At 36.5% G+C, this 18,355-nt stretch overlaps 4 protein-coding genes across 4 annotated transcripts in view; 3 read left to right on the forward strand and 1 right to left on the reverse strand.

Annotated features, from left to right (window-relative positions):
• Nucleotides 1–8,038: 8,038 nt before the first annotated feature.
• Nucleotides 8,039–11,196, forward strand: CBG15325 (the record flags this gene model as incomplete). The annotated part of the gene is made up of 7 exons (XM_045244686.1): nucleotides 8,039–8,067; nucleotides 9,168–9,813; nucleotides 9,888–10,129; nucleotides 10,156–10,447; nucleotides 10,495–10,689; nucleotides 10,803–10,999; nucleotides 11,049–11,196. The coding sequence occupies 7 exons, from the start codon at nucleotides 8,039–8,041 to the stop codon at nucleotides 11,194–11,196; spliced, it is 1,749 nt and encodes a 582-aa protein (XP_045095690.1).
• A 2,092-nt stretch (nucleotides 11,197–13,288) lies between these two features.
• Nucleotides 13,289–16,124, reverse strand: CBG15326 (the record flags this gene model as incomplete). Its single annotated transcript, XM_002643101.1, has 6 exons — nucleotides 13,289–13,393; nucleotides 13,478–13,896; nucleotides 13,947–14,096; nucleotides 14,147–14,347; nucleotides 15,555–15,674; nucleotides 15,956–16,124. The coding sequence occupies 6 exons, from the start codon at nucleotides 16,122–16,124 to the stop codon at nucleotides 13,289–13,291; spliced, it is 1,164 nt and encodes a 387-aa protein (XP_002643147.1).
• A 458-nt stretch (nucleotides 16,125–16,582) lies between these two features.
• CBG26109 lies at nucleotides 16,583–16,667 on the forward strand (the record flags this gene model as incomplete). Its single annotated transcript, XM_045244687.1, is given in 2 exon segments — nucleotides 16,583–16,616; nucleotides 16,630–16,667. The coding sequence occupies 2 exon segments, from the start codon at nucleotides 16,583–16,585 to the stop codon at nucleotides 16,665–16,667; spliced, it is 72 nt and encodes a 23-aa protein (XP_045099652.1).
• Nucleotides 16,668–18,235: 1,568 nt separating this feature from the next.
• The window catches only part of CBG15327, a gene marked incomplete at both ends in the record, with an annotated part of 1,666 nt that continues 1,546 nt past the window's right edge, over nucleotides 18,236–18,355 (forward strand). Inside the window, one exon of the mRNA XM_045244688.1 lies at nucleotides 18,236–18,286. Within this exon, the coding sequence (XP_045095691.1) occupies nucleotides 18,236–18,286 (51 nt within the window). The remainder of the gene's footprint in view (nucleotides 18,287–18,355) is intronic.

The following is an 18,355-nucleotide window of genomic DNA, read 5'->3' on the forward strand; positions in this document are numbered from 1 at the left end:
AACATGAGAGTTTCTAAATTTTTAATGAAATATTTTTTAATGAAATATTTTTTAATGAAATATTTTCAATGATTTTAAACCATTGTTTGAAATTTGTTGGATTTACAAGAAAATCAGATTTTGTAAACATTTGATTTTCTAGAATTTCTGATCATCTGGAAATTTCTGGAAAAATTCCAAAAAGCTTAAAATCTCTGAACCTCTTCTTTTGATTTTTTGAAATTAGAAATTCCAAAATTGGAAGTTGACTGACTTTCTAGAAAAAATCCGAAATTCTCTTTTTCAGAATTTTTGTTTAATTTCCAGTCAAAAGTTTATGCAAAATTGTTTTTAAAACTTCTCAAAAAGTATTTATAGCTCAATTTTATTCCTGTTTTCTCTTCCAGACTGGAAATTTTACTCTAGTCTGAAACGGAAAAAAATGAGGAAGTTTTGAGGGAAGAGGTAGTTCTTGGAATTTTTTTCTGGACACTTTTGGAAGGCATTCTGAACAATTTTTAATTAAAAAATAATCAGGTAAACAAAAACAAGGAAGTCTTCTATTTTTCCAAGCCCCTCTCGGAGAGCCCTTCTATTAGAGGGGTCCTTCTATCAAAGGGGCCCTTCTCATAACGGTTTTACGGTATTTTTTGTTTTATGAGAAATCCAAATTCAAATGTGATAGTTTTATTGAAAACATAAACTATTTTTTTCAAAAATTCGATAGAAATACTTTGTGAATTTCGTTGATTTTTTCATAGACTAACAACTGATATTTCCTGGTCTTTGATCTACTTTCTAAAAGTTTGAATTAGCTCTTGCAACTTGCAATTTTAAGTTGAAAAAGGAAATAATCAGAAATTATTTAGAAAATTGGATTTTTGAAATTTCTGAAAAAAATTTCGAGTGGTTCGTACTTTTCTGGAACTGGGTAGGAGAGAAAGACTTGAGATTAATCAACTTTTCTGGATTTTTTTTTGAAAAATAGGAGAAAATTCTAAAATTAGAATCGAAAGGTCCTTCTGTCAGTATCTGGAAACTTCAGAATTCCATAGTCTTGGAACTTCAGAAACTCACGGATTCGAGAATTCGGAATTTTAGAATCTCAGAATCTCAAAACCTTCTAGTCCAAAAACTTCAGAAACTCAGAAATTCCGAACTTCATAATCTCGGAATATCAGAATCTCAGAATCTCATAATCTCTAAAACCAAAAAATCAAAAAATCCGAATTTCAGAAATTTCAAGAAAAATGTGAAAAAATGATTGACACATCTTTATCTTCCATTTTTCTAGTAACTAAAAGAACAATAAAAAGTAAAAAGAAGAAGAAAAAGAAAGTGTCAGGTGTACTTGTGTTGGGCTCGCCCGGAGCAACATTGGATACAATTACTTCTTCTACTTCTTCTTTTTTTTTTGAGGAATCCGCAACTTTTTCTTTCCCGAACAGAAGAAGAAAAAGAAAAAAGATGATATGCGGGTGAGGGTGGGAAAAAAATAGGAAAACCTTTTTTTTGGAGCATAACACAAAATATAAGGGAACCTAATAGATGCTCTGATTGGTTTCTAAGGATGGTTTCTTTGCCTGGAAATGAGAAAAAAAAACTGGAAAATGAGAAGATGTCTGAATAATTCAAGATTTTTAGAACCATGAAAACTTTCAAAAACAAAACTTTTGCAGTTTTATTTCAGCCGAATTACAATTTTTTTAAAGAAAAAAACAAGGAGTTCAGATTTTTTGAATTAGATTTCCGAAAAAAAACGAAAAGAAAATTTCTGATTGTGAGATTCGAATTTTGAAAATCCTTGAAAAAACAGGGATTTCTCCTAATTTATATATGTTTTTGCTACGTGCCAATTTCGAAAAAGTCCCCGAAAATTTCTAGTGTAGACCTCATAAAAATAGTCATTTTTCTTTCAAAACGAAAAAAAATTGGGAACAAAGGAACAATTTTTTTCTTTTTCTTTCATATGTATGAATATATACTTTTTCTCTGTAAAAATTTACATAAAACGAAAAAAAAAACTTTATAGAGAACTTTCGAGAACACTCACTTTTGAAAAATATGATTTTCTAGTTGTCTGGGGTTTTCTAGGCCACATCATTTACAGAAAGAGTTTATCTAGAATTCAGGAACAAAAAGCTTTTTGTTTCTCTCAAAAATATTTTATTCCATGAAAAAAGTTTTCAACCCGAAAATAAAATAAAATAAACTTTTAGAGCAACGACAAAAAAAAGTTTGGTCCCGAAAAATTCGAAATTCCGGATTCCCCCCATTTTTTTCTAAAATTCCCATCATTCTTTTTTCCACATAGTTTCGAATCATTCATGTGGAAAAAAAAAACGAAAAAAGAGTATCTTTTTATATGGAACTGGAGCGAAATTCGGAAAAAGTCGGGATTTTTATTTTGTGTGGGATTTCATTTTTTTTTCCAAAATAAAAATTTCCTTTAGCTATTGAAAACCTGATTTAAAATGGAAATGTTGAGTTTCGTAAGCTTCCATTGAAACTCCATCTAGGCTCTTCAATTTTTTGTTTTTCGGACTTTAAAGGCGCATGAGACTGGTCAAAATTGGAAAATCGAGAAAGTAGGTCTTTGTTATACACATTTTAAAACTCTTCATATAAATAGCTCGAAAATTCAAATTTCGTATGAAAATATTTTCACAAAGTGAGAAAGTTATGAGCTAAAAATATTTGGAACAATTTTCAATCTCAATTTTCAGAATGTTGAGTTTTCACTCTTCCGAAAAAAAAACTATACGATTTTTTTCCAGACAGGGAACCCAGAAAAATAATAATGGTTACTACGTTTTTTCTGCCAAAAATAGAAAGATGAGAGAGAAAAAAGATGAAAGGTAAACAGAAGTAAAAGATGGGGAAGTGAACGGAAAATGGGTTAACAAATTGGATAATGGATTGATGGATAGAGGGAGAAAAGGGCGGAGCTTAAAATTGACGTGGACTCGAATAGTTAAACCTAGGGGCATCGAGGGATTAGTCAATATTTAGGATTGTATAGTTTAACGACTCGATTGTGACAAAAGGGGCGGAGCTTATTCTCAGGACTACCTCCAAATGTTAGAGGGGCGGAGTCTGAGAGCACTTAAAATGATTGGTGTTTTTTGACCGGATATTTTTAGGGCGAATTTTATTTAATTAAACCCATCTTGTTTTTTTTCTATTTTCGAAATTTAGGACATTAGTGTAAAGACATCAGAAGTCAAAATTGGGAAACCTCAAAATTTTAGAAGTTCAGAAGTTGGAATTTCAGCAATTTCAGAATTTTTTTAAGATTGGTGTCTTTGACTTTATGAATTTTTACGAAATACGAATAAAAATTTTTCAGTTCCAGAGTTTTTTTGCGAACTTCTCGAAAGTTTTAAAATTTTGAAATTTCTGTTGGGGAAACACCATCTCAAGACAACTTGAAAATGTTCCCAACTAGAGTATTTTCTAGAAATTTTGTTTGGGTTTTTGGTCCCAACTTCTTATTCTCGTCAACCAAATCTAATTTTTATCCTTTGGACCTGTTTTTGAAGAAGGATGTTCTTATTCATTTTTTATGGAGTGATGGAAAATTATGTATACTGAACTGGCTAACAAACTTTTTTTTGGAAATTCCCAAAAATATATCTGAAGACTTGAAATCTAGAAAATTCGAAAATTTTATGTGATTTCCCCAAAAAGCAAAAAACAATCATCATGTTAATTATATGTATTTTTCCTAGAAATTTTTTCGAAACTTATGATTTATACATGATATAAAATTGTATAGAATCAAATAAACAATTTTCTCCAACAATCAAAAACCTAAAAATCAATTTTTCTAGATTATCTCAAAATTTCAAAGCAGATAAATATAGAAAAATCGTTGTTTCATCATCAACATTATTAGTTTTGAATAGAAGAAAGATGGAATGAGCCTAATTAGTTTTCTGTGGTCAAAAAATTGTGAATAAGGAAAACAAAAAAACGGTTAGATTATTCATATTTTCGGAAATGAAGAATTGAGAAAACGTCGTTAAATTTTTAATCATTTCTCCGAAATGACAATTCTGCAAATTTTTCTGTAAAATTGATGAATCAAGAAAGATACAAAGATTTTGGGAACTTAAAACAAGATTAAGCGACTGCCGCTTACCGTACTCTAATAGAATGGGCCCTTAAACTTTAGGCCATAGATCTTTTTTCTGTAAATGGTATCAAAAAATGGTCAACGGACAAAATTTTCATTATAATATCAGAAACATTTTACTAATTGATCACTTTTTGATATCTTTCACGGTAACCGCGGTAAATTGGCTCAAAGTTGAAATTCTAACCCTTTGTTTTATCAGAGGTTACGATAGCCCCGAATTATCTCGGTTCCTAGAAATATTTTTTTTCAAAATTCCGTTCTTTTTCTGATTGTTCTAGAAGAAATGAAACAATGGGAGAAAAGGGGGTTATCATTCATGCATATATGATGTATGTGTAATCTTGGAATCCTTTCCAGACCCTGCTCCGAAAAAGAACGAATGGTCTCATGGGACAATATTTTTGGAGGTTTTGCCTGAATCACAGATGTATACGTTTTTTAAAAAAAGTAGGAAAAAGTGCTAAAAGAAAGTCTTGGTTTTATTTTATTTTCTTGTTTATTTGAAGATCAGAAAACAAAAGAAACATCTTATAGGTGCTTATGGGATCATATGATCTTTCAGAAGAAATCTGATTGGGGAAAAGAAAAAATAGAAAAAGAAAAGTGTAAAATCTAGGACACCATCAATTTTAAATTTTGCTGTGGTTTTCGTTTTTTGATTTCAAACTTTTTGTGAAAAAAGGGACTTCTGAAGTTTTGAAATTTCAGACTTCAAGTTCCTGGAAATTTCTAAAAACGGCTCTCATGAAAGTTGAATGATGTTTTAATCATACTAAAACGTTTTACATACCTCAAAAAACTTTATGATTCAATTTTACTATTGGGTTCAGAAGATCAATTTTTGGATTTTCCATACATACCGCAAAACCTTTAATAAAAGGGCCCTCATACTGCCACGTTTGAGCTCAATTATCTCGGTACCTGTAAGCGATATCAAAAATGTGCATAATGATAAAATGTTTGTATAATTATGATAAACAATTTATCAGTTAACAACTTTTTCATATCTTCAGCAAGGATCGAGATGAATTGGCTCAAAGCTACAAGTTAGAGAACCCTTCTATTACAGGTTTAACGGAATTTTTTTTTGGAAAAATCAAAAAACCTAATAGTGACGAAATATAATTGAAATCTGATATTTCAAGATCCGAGTAGTCTTCCGGATACTGAATTATTCAAATTTGTTCCCCCGGAGAATGTGTATTTTGATTTTTTGAACACTTCGAAAAATTGCTCAGAAACTGTTTTTCGATTTACCAACTCGTGTGAGGAAAACCAGAAAACTTCGAGAAACAACGATTAGGGTACCAAAAAGAATAATGAGGGGGATAGAGAAAGAGGTGATGTGGGAAGTGAACTTTTCCAACTACTAATTTGCATATAGAGAAGTTTTTCGCTGTGCTCTTTTTCTTCATTTGGTGCTCATAAATCACCGGATCTAATGGAAGTCTGGGATCCCGAAAAAAAATAGGCGGTGTGCAAGAAAAAGTATATATAAACCCTGGGGAATATATCCAATATATTGGAGAAGGAAGTTTTTTGAGACACCTGAAAATTGGATTTATGAAAAAATGAGGGATGTGTTGAAAAACTGAGAAAAATACTTCTTATATACGTTTGGGAGAGATAAAAAGCCTTAAAAATGATATTGGCCCTTCTAAGATTCGAACCTATGGCCATTAGATCAACCGCCAAACTCACTAGCCACTAGGCCATCTGAACGCAAACATCACCGCTGGCCAGAAGCTACCACAGCTTTGATCAGCACCTGTGGTGATTATGGCCTTCCGGCTAGTAACTCTGGCTGCAAATCAAAGGATCCCAGGTTCAATTCCTATCAAATCTCGGCAGTTTTCTTTTGTATACCGTAAAACCTGTAATAGAAGGGCCCGCTAATTTCTAATTTTGAGCCCATATATCTCGATTCCTGTGAAAGATATCAAAAAGTGGTCAACCGATAAGTTGTTTATAATAATATCACCAATATTTTATCAGTTGACACATTTTTGATATCTTTCACCGGATTCGAGATAAATTGTCTTAAAGTTGACAGTGTGGGGCCCTTCTATTACAAGTTTTACGGTATTAAGATTTCCTAAATTTCAAAACCTTCTAGGAATAGTTTTTGAAAGGATGAGCAATCCGCAATGTGTCGAAGATTGATGTTTTTGGTGTGTATAAACGCCCACCTAGAAAGATAAATGAAAAGTCACAGGGGAAATAAAAAGAAAAAGAAACCAGATGTTTTCTTTTGTCTTTTTGGGGTATTCTTTGCTGCTGGATTGCTGGACATACATTTCCAATGATTACAGTGGCATTCCAGAAGAAAACAATAGAATGTTTGGGATAAAAAAGATGGAATAGGGGTAGGGGAGGGCAACAATCTAAACATAAATTATTCATTGAAACTTGTGTGCCAAATACTGGAAAAATAGGAGACAAGAGGACGGGGAGGAGAACCAATTTGCGTGCCAAGGGACCCTCTTTTTTCGAAATGGGGTCACACTGTCTGGAGTCGAGACTAATTGGATTATGACTAATTTTGGACTTTTTCAAGTGTTTTTAAATTTAGAGACAAAAAAACAATAAAAAAATCATGTTTTAAAGTTTTTGTGCTGAAAATTTTCAGAATTTTGGAATCCTTTTGTTCAGTACTATTGAGAAAGTTTTTGGTCTTCCGGGGAACAAATAAAATGGAAAAAAAACAGAAGAATGTTTTCAGAAAAAAAATTCTGTAACAAAACAATAGATTATATTTTATGAGTTTTGGAGAAAAAGTTTTTTCTGAAACGAAATTTTGAGATACCCCTCTAATAGAACGCCAACTGGATCGTCAAAATTGAGGTGAGAGATATCAAAAAGTGGTTAACTAATAAAATGTTGCTGATATCATGAACATTTCATTAGTTGACAACTTTTTGACATCTTCCAAAAAAAGTGAGATGCGTATGCTCAAAATAGGACGGCACGGGTGGCGTTCTTATAGCGTGTTTACGGTAGATTCAGTTTAAGAATTGGTTTTAGGATTACTGTAGTGTATGGAAACACTGAGGGAAATTCAAATCTGACAATGAACAGCCTTTAAAAATTTTTCGATTTTTAGAAAATGCAAAAATCGCATGAGAAATATTTTGCACAACAATTTTCGAAGACCAGGTGATTTTTGAAATCCTTTCCTTAGACCATCTGGTTCTTAAGATTGACCCCATGGGACCAAAGTGCTCTTTTCAAATTTTCAAAGTTTTCGTTTTCCTGAAATATTCCTTTTTCAAAACACCGAAAGAATATGCCCACGGGACCATTCATTCAAAATCGGTCCTCGAAATTTCTCGGACTTTTTGTCTAATAAATGGGGTCATAAGATTTTTTCGAAAAGATATGAATTGGGAAAATGTCTACGTAGTGAGAAAAAACGTTTTTCTTTGGCTAACCCAAAAAATGAATGGTCTAAAAAGATGAAATTGAAAATTTTCCATCTCCATAAAAAATAAGTGAATTTTCTTCGGTGTGAGTAGAAAAAAAAAGAAAACATGAGCACGTCTCAAAATTCGATTCAGTCGTCACACAATGGCGACAGGAATTCAGGAGACCCCTTTCTAAAAAATTCAGATGACGACCCCTGTGAAGTTGAAGGTTCAGAATACGTGACAACAAAACATGACACGAAACTCAATCCGGAGATTCTGAAAATGCCCAAAAGTGGAATTTAAAAAATCAGAAAAGATAGTTTTTTGGAAGTTTCTAGTTTTGAGAATTACTTTTCCAATGATTTTACAAAACCAAAAAAGTTTTGACACTAAAAAGAACTGACCTTGGGTTTCTAAGGCAACGTTACTCGCCACTAGGTCAATCGAGAGCGGGCGCGTCTCGCCAGGCTTACAGCCTGTGAGGGCAGCGCCGCAGAGTCTAGTGGCTAGTATGGATGACTATGAATCAGAAGGTCCCGAGTTCGAAACTTTCGAAAGCAAAACTTTTATGGCCTTTTTGTTGGTTATAGTGAACTAAAATTTACAGTTTGAAATCAAGTTTGAAATTTGAAATTAAACCTTTAGTTCTCAAAAATGCTGAATGGAAAAAGACTTCTAAACAAAAAACTTAAGATCTTCGATTTTAGACAACTTCCGGGACCCGACGAATCATGCAAAAAACGGAAAAGCTATTAAAATATTCATATCGAAAAAAAAATACTTTGTGTGACAATAGCAAAACCGCGAATTCTATTATTCAAAGCTTTTAAAAAAAGTTTTTGGGTGAAAAAAGTTCAGAACAACCAAGATTCGCAAACACTTACAATTTATAGGAAGCTTTTTCTTCAAATTCTCGCGTAAACATCCAGCAAGCAAGCTGACCTGAACTTGAAAATTTCGAGATAGCAAAGGTGCCCGAGATAAGGATCTCCAGCACAGGAAAAAAGCCCAAACTCAGAAGAGCCTCAATTTATTTTATCAAAGTTCAAAAATCAGTTTCTATCGAGAGTCAACATCGTTCTAATTACCCATTCGGTGATAATGGACGTAAATTGCAGTGATCAGAATGGAAAACCACCGATTAACACGTGGGTTTGACAGAAACATAGGCAAAAAATTTTTGACCCGAAAAGGATTCGAACCGGATACCTTCAAATTCAAAGTCAACACTGCTGACCACTAAGCTGTCGCTGCACCCTATTTTTTATGACCGATACTTTATTGCAATTGTACTTTAATTTTGTTTATTGATCAGGTGTAATAAAACATTAGAGGGCAGGACATGAAAGACTCAGAAAAAATGCCCCTCACGAGGCCGATCTGAGTAGGGGAGGGGAAACGGGATAATTTAGATATTTGACAAGGAAAGATGTAACCGGTAGAAAAAGAAAAATAGGGAGCAAATATATCAATAACGGGTAATACTGGAAGAAATTAAGGATGCAAACTCGGAAGGTAGGAGAAATCGGGTAACTTGGGAAGTGATGGCGTTCCAGGAAGTGATGGCGTTCCACGAAGTACTTTCTCCCTAAAACACTCTAAAACTCAAGAAAATAACAATCTTCAAAAAAAAATTTCAGTTCTGCCGAAGACCACCGAGACGCCAAAGAGAAAAACGAGTTGCCGCCAATTCTGCGTCCGAAATTCTCGAAATATAGTCATCGACGACGTCGTAACAAAAATAAGTCAACTTCGAAGGAAACCTCAAAAGAAACATCTCGAGAACAATCGAAAGATGATGATACTACGGCTACAGTAGAGTTCAAGCACGACGGGATGGATAAGAATTCAGAAGACAAAGATGATGAGAAACCGTCAGCTGAGAAGGCAGACAAACGATCAAAAGAGAAATTGGAACCAGAGGATGGTGGAAATCGGGAAACACGGAATGAGAGGGAGCGAGAACAAAGGGAGCGGGAAACTGAAGAACCAGAGTGTCGAGAATCTAAAATTAGAATTATAACTGTGGAACCTGTTGGAAGTGACCCGGATTTTCGAAAACTCACAACACCTACAGTAGTCAATCAGGATGATAAAAGTGATGAAAAGAAGAAAAAGAAGGCAGATAAGGCGGATTCATTAGATGAGGGAGAAAAGAAAAGGTCAAAAGAGTCGAAGAATCCATCAAGAAGAAAAAGGTCTGCTGATCAGAAGGTGAAGAGGAATAGTGGAAGAAAACAGCCGTCGGAAGAAAGGAAACGGAGAAAACGGGCACCAAACCTTTCGGTAAGCAGATTTTTTAAAACCTCTTTCTAGTTATCCAAGGGTTCTCGAAAAATCAAAATTTTCTGAGTTTTCAGAAAGAAAGTTTTAATCAAAGTCCCCGCGCCTCCCTTGCTATTCCACTGAAACAAAATTCCAACGAAAATGTTGTCCAGAAAAAATCGAAAATCCCCGCCAACAAAATTTCGGATTCGGCTTCAAAAGTTCAGCCAATTGCTAAAAATCAGCAAGCGCCACCACCCAAGAAGAAATCATTTTTCAAGTCCATTTTCGCTAAGACCAAATTCTGGATGCGTAAATCTGATGACGTCGCACAGCCGTAAGTCTGTCTTCATAGATATCCAGATGTCCCGAAATTTTCAAAACCAAAGAAATGTTGTTCAAGTCATATGTCAATCCGGAATACGATATGAACAATCCTGCTGACTTTGTTCCCGATCCCAGACCTCTCTTCTCGAAAATCGATTGGGAACTTCGTCTGAGAAATTCGAGATGCGAACCTGATTTGGTTTTTATCAATAACCGTCCATTCTGGATTCATCGAACAAATGATGATGTGATTCCGAAGGTTAAGCTTCTCGGTTTCAATGGATTAGTTGCTCAGCATGAACAAACAAATGGAACATGCTATCTGAAAGTACGTCACATTGTTTTTTGATTTAGGATCGAATTTAAAATTTTCAGGAACTCCCAAAACGAATGTTCTATGATCCCAAAAAAGCGCCTATTGAAAAATTGATTGCTATGGATAAGATGATTGGTGTGGATCCGACAGACCCCAACAAGGAGAAGGAATTGCAGAGAGTCACATCGAATACGTTTTTTGGGACATGTCATATGCAGGGGTATAGGATCAGTGTGGAGGGAAAGAAGAAATTGGTAAGAACTTTCAAAATGCTCTAGTTTATAGTAGCGACGGCTATGGATCTGATGGTCTTGAACCCTCAAATTTTCTAGAAACTTTTTTTCCACTAAAAAATTTAATTTTTCAGGAAGAATTCGAAGCTAAATACGCAAAAGAGGCTCAACAAACCAACGATGAAATAAAAAAATCGGGATGTGGAGCTCCAAAAGTGACCTTTCAGCTATCGATCACCCCGCCACCGAGTGTTATTCACCAGCCTAAAGATCCGAGTATCGCCGAAAAAAGCCTACGTGGAAGTCACCCACAAATGGCTACATATAACAGGTACATCGGAGCAAACGTGTATTTTTCCGATTTTCAAAATAAGTTTCAGAAAAGAGCGTCCAACCCCAGGATCCAGTCGTGTGTTTGTAGCTCGTGACATGGTTCTAGACATTACTAAAAAACAGTCGAAAATGCAACTTTCCGCATCACCATCTCCAGATTCTCCGAATTTTCCGATCGCCAAAAAAGTGAACTAAAATAATTTTTTCTTCCATCCCCCATATTTTCGTATGACTCCTTCCCTGATAATAAAAATTTATTTTCCTTTTAAAATTTGTCATAAATAATCTGACTTGTTTTTTTTCCACTTGACCTGGATTCGGATTTTCAGATTTTCGGATTCCTGTGTGCGTCAATCGAAGTTTGCAAATAGAAAAAATTGAATCATTTTCATTTGATCTGGGCCTGAGCCAACACTTGATCTGGATTTTAAATTACGACCCGAAAAAAATTTCAGATTTTCAGATTTTTTTAATTTCTTTGTGCGTCAACCGAGGTTTGCAAATAGAGAAAAAACAAACTTTTTTTTGTTTGATCTGGATTCCAATAAGCATTTGATCTGGAATTTGGATTACGACCCGAAAACAATTTCAGATTTTCGTCTCGTGCGTCAATGGCAGACTTAGAAGCACGGATTTTGAAAAAAAGAAGATTGAAAACGTTTTATTTTGATTTGATGTGTTTTTTGGATTTTCAGAGGATTTCAAAAAGATTTGCAACAATGATCTGGATACTTGCGATGAACTGAAACGCTGAAAATCTGAAAAAGAATTAAAATCTGAAATTTTACTTGCGACCAGGCCTTTGCCGGGCCTTCGCGGGATTTGCCATAGTATCTTTCAGAATCAATATTTTTAGCTCAACTCAATTTGATATGATAGAACTCTGCAAGTTCTACAAAATGATATTACCGTAAAACCTGTATTAGAAGGGCCCCTGAAATTGAAGGGCCCCTCTAATTGAAGTGCCCCCCTAGAGAGCTCACGAAAAATAGAAGTGCCCCCTCTATTTGAAGGGCCCCTCTATTTGAAGTACCCCCTCTAATTGAAGTGTCTCTTTGACTACTACTTCCTTTGATTTTCAGCCGTTTTTTTCTATTGTTTTGATTGAATTACTGTCTGATTTGAAAAAATACTGGCACCTGAAAATTTGAATGCCGTTGCTCTAATACAGATGTTTTTCTCGTTTGAGCAATTTTCGCAATCAAGCTCAGAGTTTTAGATTTAGAAAATTCTAGAAATTCTAGCAATCAAAATGTTATCAAGAAATCTGAATTTTGATCAGAAAATCCAACTAAATTCAAAGAAATTAATTTCGTTTGATATAATGGCGGATTCAAGGACGAGGCCTCACGAACGGCGCCCGAGAAATTTTAAGGTGCCAGTTTTTAAAAATTTAGCAATATTGGTGGTTTTGCTTTTTTACTGTAGAAATTGTAATGGATTTTTAGTAGAAAAACGAAATTTTCACTGAAAAATGATGTCCCTCCAATAGAAGATCCGTTTTCAGAGGACCCACGAAAAATACAACTGCCCCCTCTAATTGAAGGGCCCCTCTAATTGGAGTGCCCCCCTAGGGACCCCACGAAAAATAGAAGGGCCAAGTATTATATATTTGTAGAACTCGCAGAGTTCTATCTTATCTAAGTTAGTTGATCTGAAAATAATGTTTCAGAAAGAAACTATGGCGAGGCCTGCGAAGGGCCCGGCAAAAGCCCGGTCCGAAGTATGATCAGAAGGTCCTGGTTAGACTCTTCCTCTGTCCTATTATATTTTTCAAAATATCTGTGTTCACTCTAGATCCATTTGAAATGTTTTGAACTTCTTTTTTGTCGATTTTCCAATTTCAAGCTCATATAGTTTATTTTGTATTATCAATATAATTGCACAATTAATTAAGTAATCAAGCAAGAGCAAAATAAAAAGAAGCACTGAGAAATTGAGGGAGGAAAAGAGACACAAGACTGATAGAATACTTCGAAAATTTAGACAAAAATTGATTTCAAAATTTGTTTAATTTCATGAGGAGGAAAAATAGAGGACAGGAGCCCGTTGGGGTTTTCAACAAACTGGGTTCGAGGGTGAGGATGTGAAGAAAATAAATTATATTTTGCTACATATGAGAAAATTTTCGAAATGCTATTCCCAAAAGAATGGACACAGGATTTCAGGAATCTATATACAGTATACATTTTGAATTGGGTAGAAAAAAGGAAATAAAGCTCGGATGTATGGAATTTTTGTTTTGAGGGGGATTGCTAGATTGCAAAATTTCTTTCAAGAAGTTGTTTTATGGATTTGTGATGATTGTGCAGTTGATGAGAGCGTTGAGGAAGTTGGTGACTTCTACTGGGTTATCCAACTTAGCAGATTGAAGGAAACGCACAGATTCGGTCTGACAGTTTACCATTAAAAATTGCAAAAGTTCAAAATCTGGAGTCTCCGGATGTTTCCGAATTCAAAGGTTACTTTTACTCACCTGGCACTTGAGAAGCTTCTCCTGAAACATTGCATTATGCTCCCGTAGTGCTGCAGCTTGCTGCTTAAGCTTGCAGACAGTCTGTTGAAGTCCTTCCATCTGAGCAATCGACTCCAACCGTTCCTGACACATCATAGTCATCTGTGAATGGATGATACTGCACTGAGCATCAGCCACAGATGCTCTAGTCTTGTGTACGTGGCAATCAAAACACTCATGACGTGGACTGATTCTAGATGATGACGATGAAGACGATGGGGATGAGGTATCTATGATTGGAGAGGAAATCAGGGTCCGATCAGAGCTGAGTTGATGGAAAGCGCTGTGATCAGATTTAAAGGAGCATGTTGGGAATTGAGAAATGTAGACTTCTTTCTCCTCCTTTTTCGGAGAATCGGCAATGAACATTGGAACGGTTGCTGTAAAGAATTTCATAGAATACTGAAAATTTAGATTTCTCGAAACTCACTAGGAATCGGTTTTGGTAGTGCTGACAACCAAGATGGGGTCTCTGGAGGAGTCTGGAATGCAGATGGAGACTGGAGGGGAAGGGTGCCAATTGGAAGAGATGGAATAGTGGCATCCGGACTTTTAAGATTGAGTAATGGACTTCGGATGACTGAAATTAAAATTGTTAATCTAAAAGTCTTCTTTAGTGAAACGACGTACGTTGAAATGAATCCGAAATGCCGTGACAGCTTCTATTGATCACTGAATGTGGGATAACATCGAGGTTATTGTTATTGTTTCCTGATTGGAGGTGGATATGGAGAAGTGACTTGTCAGGAAAGGCCCAATTGCAGCAACGGCACATGTACATTCGGGAAATGTGATGTTGTTTGAACATGTGAGCACGGAGAGACTCGCTGCCTGGAAAATTATAAGTTTGGGAATGGGATATGTGTTCCTTGGTACTTTCAGATCCTGAGCCAACGCTACTAATCATTAGGTGATCTAGGCGCCTTTTAGTGGTGTTTGAAAAAAAGCGTTTTGTATTGCCACCTAGTAAGCTGAGCAAATCTTAGTTCAATTCTTCCCAATGTGGTGCTCTTTGATCTTCTGTCTATTGGTTTTTTTGTTTCCCCAAAAAAACACTCATCAATTTTCGTCTTCTTCCTATTACCCCATCATCCCCATTGCGCAACCTCATTTCTCGAAATCCCCGTAGAAGAAAAGTGAGAATTTTCTCCTTCTCCACGGCGCTTCTTCTTCTTCTTCACGCCGAAAAAAGATTCATTGTCTCCGGATGACCTCAATGCGCCACTGAAGTTGTTGTCTGCTGTCCGGAGAGGAAGCGGAGGGTGTGTGTGTGTTTGTGCGGAAGAAAGAAGAAGAAACAGTAGTGAAATTGAAGGAATCGAGATCAAGAGAATCGGTAAACAACCATCCCTTATTATTTATGCTTAATGAAACTTCTATGAACAGTGTGTGAACAACAACAACAACCTGAGAAACAGGAGGAACAGGTTTTATGGAGGAGAACGGTCTTAAAAATGGATCCCGAGAGATTTTAGATAGTGCAGAGGGGAAAGTACAGAAATCAACAGGCATTGGGAGTAGTGGGGAATTCAACTCGGGACCGTGGTAGTGGAGCTAATTACGACTAGGCTGTTCGGGCGCGGGCGCCAAAGCGTCATCCACACCTTTTTAAAATCCATGATAGTCTAATGGCTAGTGAGGTTGGCAATAGATCTGAAGGTACTAGGTTCAGTTCTTTACAAGTCCCAATCTCCTTTTGCAATTGTGTGTTCGCTTAGAAACTATCTTAAATTGGGAAGTTGAAAAGAATACGTGATTTTTCGAACTTTTTCAGATTCAACATTCTGATTCATGTCCCTCGGATTATCCCAAAGTTATATGCTTCTATTTCAGCTCATGATCTAGTGATCGTACAACCCTTTTTTTTTCTTTCCAGATCCTCCTCGTTTCCTTATCCTTCCAGCAGATCACTCTCATTCAGACACTCAGGGGATAATCACAATATGTTTTTCTTAAATCCCAAAAAAATCTGTTCCCAATAAGTCAGTCAACTTGAAAGATCACCCACAGAAAAGCCGGATTTTCTTGCATAACTCACTGGAAATGTCTTTGCGGCATACTGTACATTTGTAGCTTTTGAAATGGGCTTGCATACGATGACGAGAAAGGCTGGAGGAGTGGCAGAAGATTTTGGAGCAGATTGAGCAACGGAATTGACCTGAAAAATGATTTGAATTGGAATAAAGAGATTCATAGGATGCGCTAGACGATTCTAGACGATTTGAAAGAGTCCTAGGAGGAAAGTACCATTGCAAAAACATATTCAAAATGCTGCCAATAGCACAGTGGTCTAGTGGTTAGTAGCGTTGGCTACTAATCTAGAGGACCTGGGTTCGAATCTTTTCCCTTACTAATATCTTTTTAGATTTTTGCTTCTCCCCTCGAAGTGCCTAAAACTGCTCAAATCGCTCTCTAAACTCGCTTTCCATAGAAACTCACCTTTTAAATCGGGTCTTTTCAACTCTCCACTCTTTCCAGATCCTTGACTCTCATTTCCAGAGTGCATCTCATCTCCACTACCGTAACCCTCCTCTTCAGTGTTGGTTGGCGAGAGCACTTTGCTCTCGCTGGTGTCTTCGACTTTTATGCAGATTGTGTCAAGATGCATTCTTGAGGAATCTGAAAGAAAAAGAAGAATGAGGAAGTGGGAGGCAAGAAAAAAAGATGAAAGAAGAAGAAGCCACCAGAGCGATGTGTGAGCAGCAGGAGCAGCAGAAGCACGAACGCTGGGGGTTTAAGAAAAATGAAAAAAAGAGCAAAAAAAGAGAGCCATTATTATGACGAAACACTGAGCGGGATGGAATAGAAAAAACGATGCAGCGAAAAGTAATAAAAGTTTAGCCCTTTATGACGTGGCAAAGTTTTATAGGTTTGAAGGAATTCAAAGATCTAGAATTGTCTTCTGGTAGAAAAAATCTAGATCTCTGAGAAGAATTATTGGCATGTGTCTCAAGGGCTCTGAAAATCTGAAAATCTGAAAATACCGAAATCTTTTGGGGTGATATGACTGGATTATCCGATGGCAATATCTAGATCAGTGACGCCAGGATTGTTTTATTTTTGGAAATGAAATGGGACAGAATCCGCAGAAAAAGAATGTGTAAATCTTTAAGACAAAATCCAGATCATGGAGAAAGAGGAGAAAATATAGTGAATCATTTGAACGAGAAAAAAATTTTGAGCTGCAAAAGAAAAGTTTTTCGGAAAGAATGGATAATGGAAGATAAGATGGTGGGATGATTGGGAGATGAAGTTGAAAATGAGAAAAAAAAACAAAAATTTTGCTGAGCATGAAAGGAAGAGGCGGTGCTTAAACCAGTACAGGACTTGAACTTTGTCTTATCAGCTTATGGGAGTACATCTAGAGAATTGAAGGAAAGAAAGCACACTTTCAGAGGATACTCTGGGATTATGGTATGTTGAAAACATTCGGATAGCAGAAGCACAAAAGAAGATTTTCGGGGAGGAACCCCAGAACTTCAGATCGATAGCCAAACCATCAGACCATCCAGGATCGGGTCTACCGACGCAGCTAGAGAGGATAACGTCTTACCGGCAGCCATCCAAGGCATCCGAGCTCGGATGACTTAGTGGGTAGTAGTTTTTGGCTACAGATTTAAAGGTCCAGGTAGTACAAAAAGTGGTTTTTGACGATTTCCATAGGAACTCACATGGAATGAATCCATTGACCTACCGCTAATTATAATAAGCATGGCGCGGGGGTTAAGATGTTGCATCTCTTCTGACATCTGAACTATCCTCCCGCCTCCAATTTTCTACTGACAAGGTCATTTCTCTTAATGTTTTCTTCATCTTCTTCTCATTTCTTCCCGCTAATTATCCTCTTTTCTCTCCTCCTCCCCATCATCCTTTTCTCACAACACCGTCCGTTTTCTTGGCTAGGCCTCATGGCGATTTGCGGCAAAACGGAGCGGTGAAGAATAAGAAGAAGAAGAAGACGATGAAGAAAGTGTCAATAGGCAAAGACTAGGTCAAATCGGAAAATCGGAGAGTTAAAGAGTATGTTGAATTGAGAGAAGCATAGAGACTTGGGATGACGTAAGGATTTTGATTTCAGGGGGGTGCATAGGAAGGAAGGGCTGAGGAAGCTAAGTGTGAGATGAAGTGGAAAGAAAATTTTGGAAGGTTTTTTTTTAGCTTGAGGAAAGAGCAAAATTGTTCAAAAGTCAAACTTCAGAATAGACTGCTACAGTCTTCCAAACAGTTCCCACTTTCAAAATATACTGACTCTCAAAAAGTATTGAGCCGAGGACCTTCAAATACGTAGCCAACGCTACCATCTACAAAGCCGTTCATCCGTCGGCTCCATGGCGGCTCTAGAGCGTAAGCGGGAGTCCAAGTCCACTATGCCGCCACCTCGCTTATCACAGTAACCTAGAACGTCGAAGTGCTTGCGCCCGGATAGACTAGAGCTTGGTAGCGTTACCTGAAGATTCCAACGAAGCATTAATAGACTTTTAAGGGCGTGCCCTCACTATAAAATGCTTTTGGAGCGCCTAGAAACTCATTTTGAGCTATAAATGATTCTAATGGTGTGTTGTCCCATGGAAACTTTCTAAAACCTTAGAATTTGTTTCAACTCACCTCTCACTGAACACAATTGCATAATAAGAAGCAAAATGGAAGAGTGGAGCTCTTAGGGCGGATATGAATGGATATAGCCCCTCCCTTTCCTTCTCTCTTTATCCAAGACAACGGATGATCCTCGTTTCAATTGGTTTTGAGCCGTCCCAGAATCCCTGGGATTTGGTGAGCACATAAGGCGATGAACGACATGAGACTCCGCCTTTTTCATGTGTTATTTGGGGGTGGAGCCTA

Source organism: Caenorhabditis briggsae (genome assembly GCF_000004555.2).
Source record: "Caenorhabditis briggsae complete genome, chrIII, whole genome shotgun sequence".
Classification (NCBI taxonomy): domain Eukaryota; kingdom Metazoa; phylum Nematoda; class Chromadorea; order Rhabditida; family Rhabditidae; genus Caenorhabditis; species Caenorhabditis briggsae.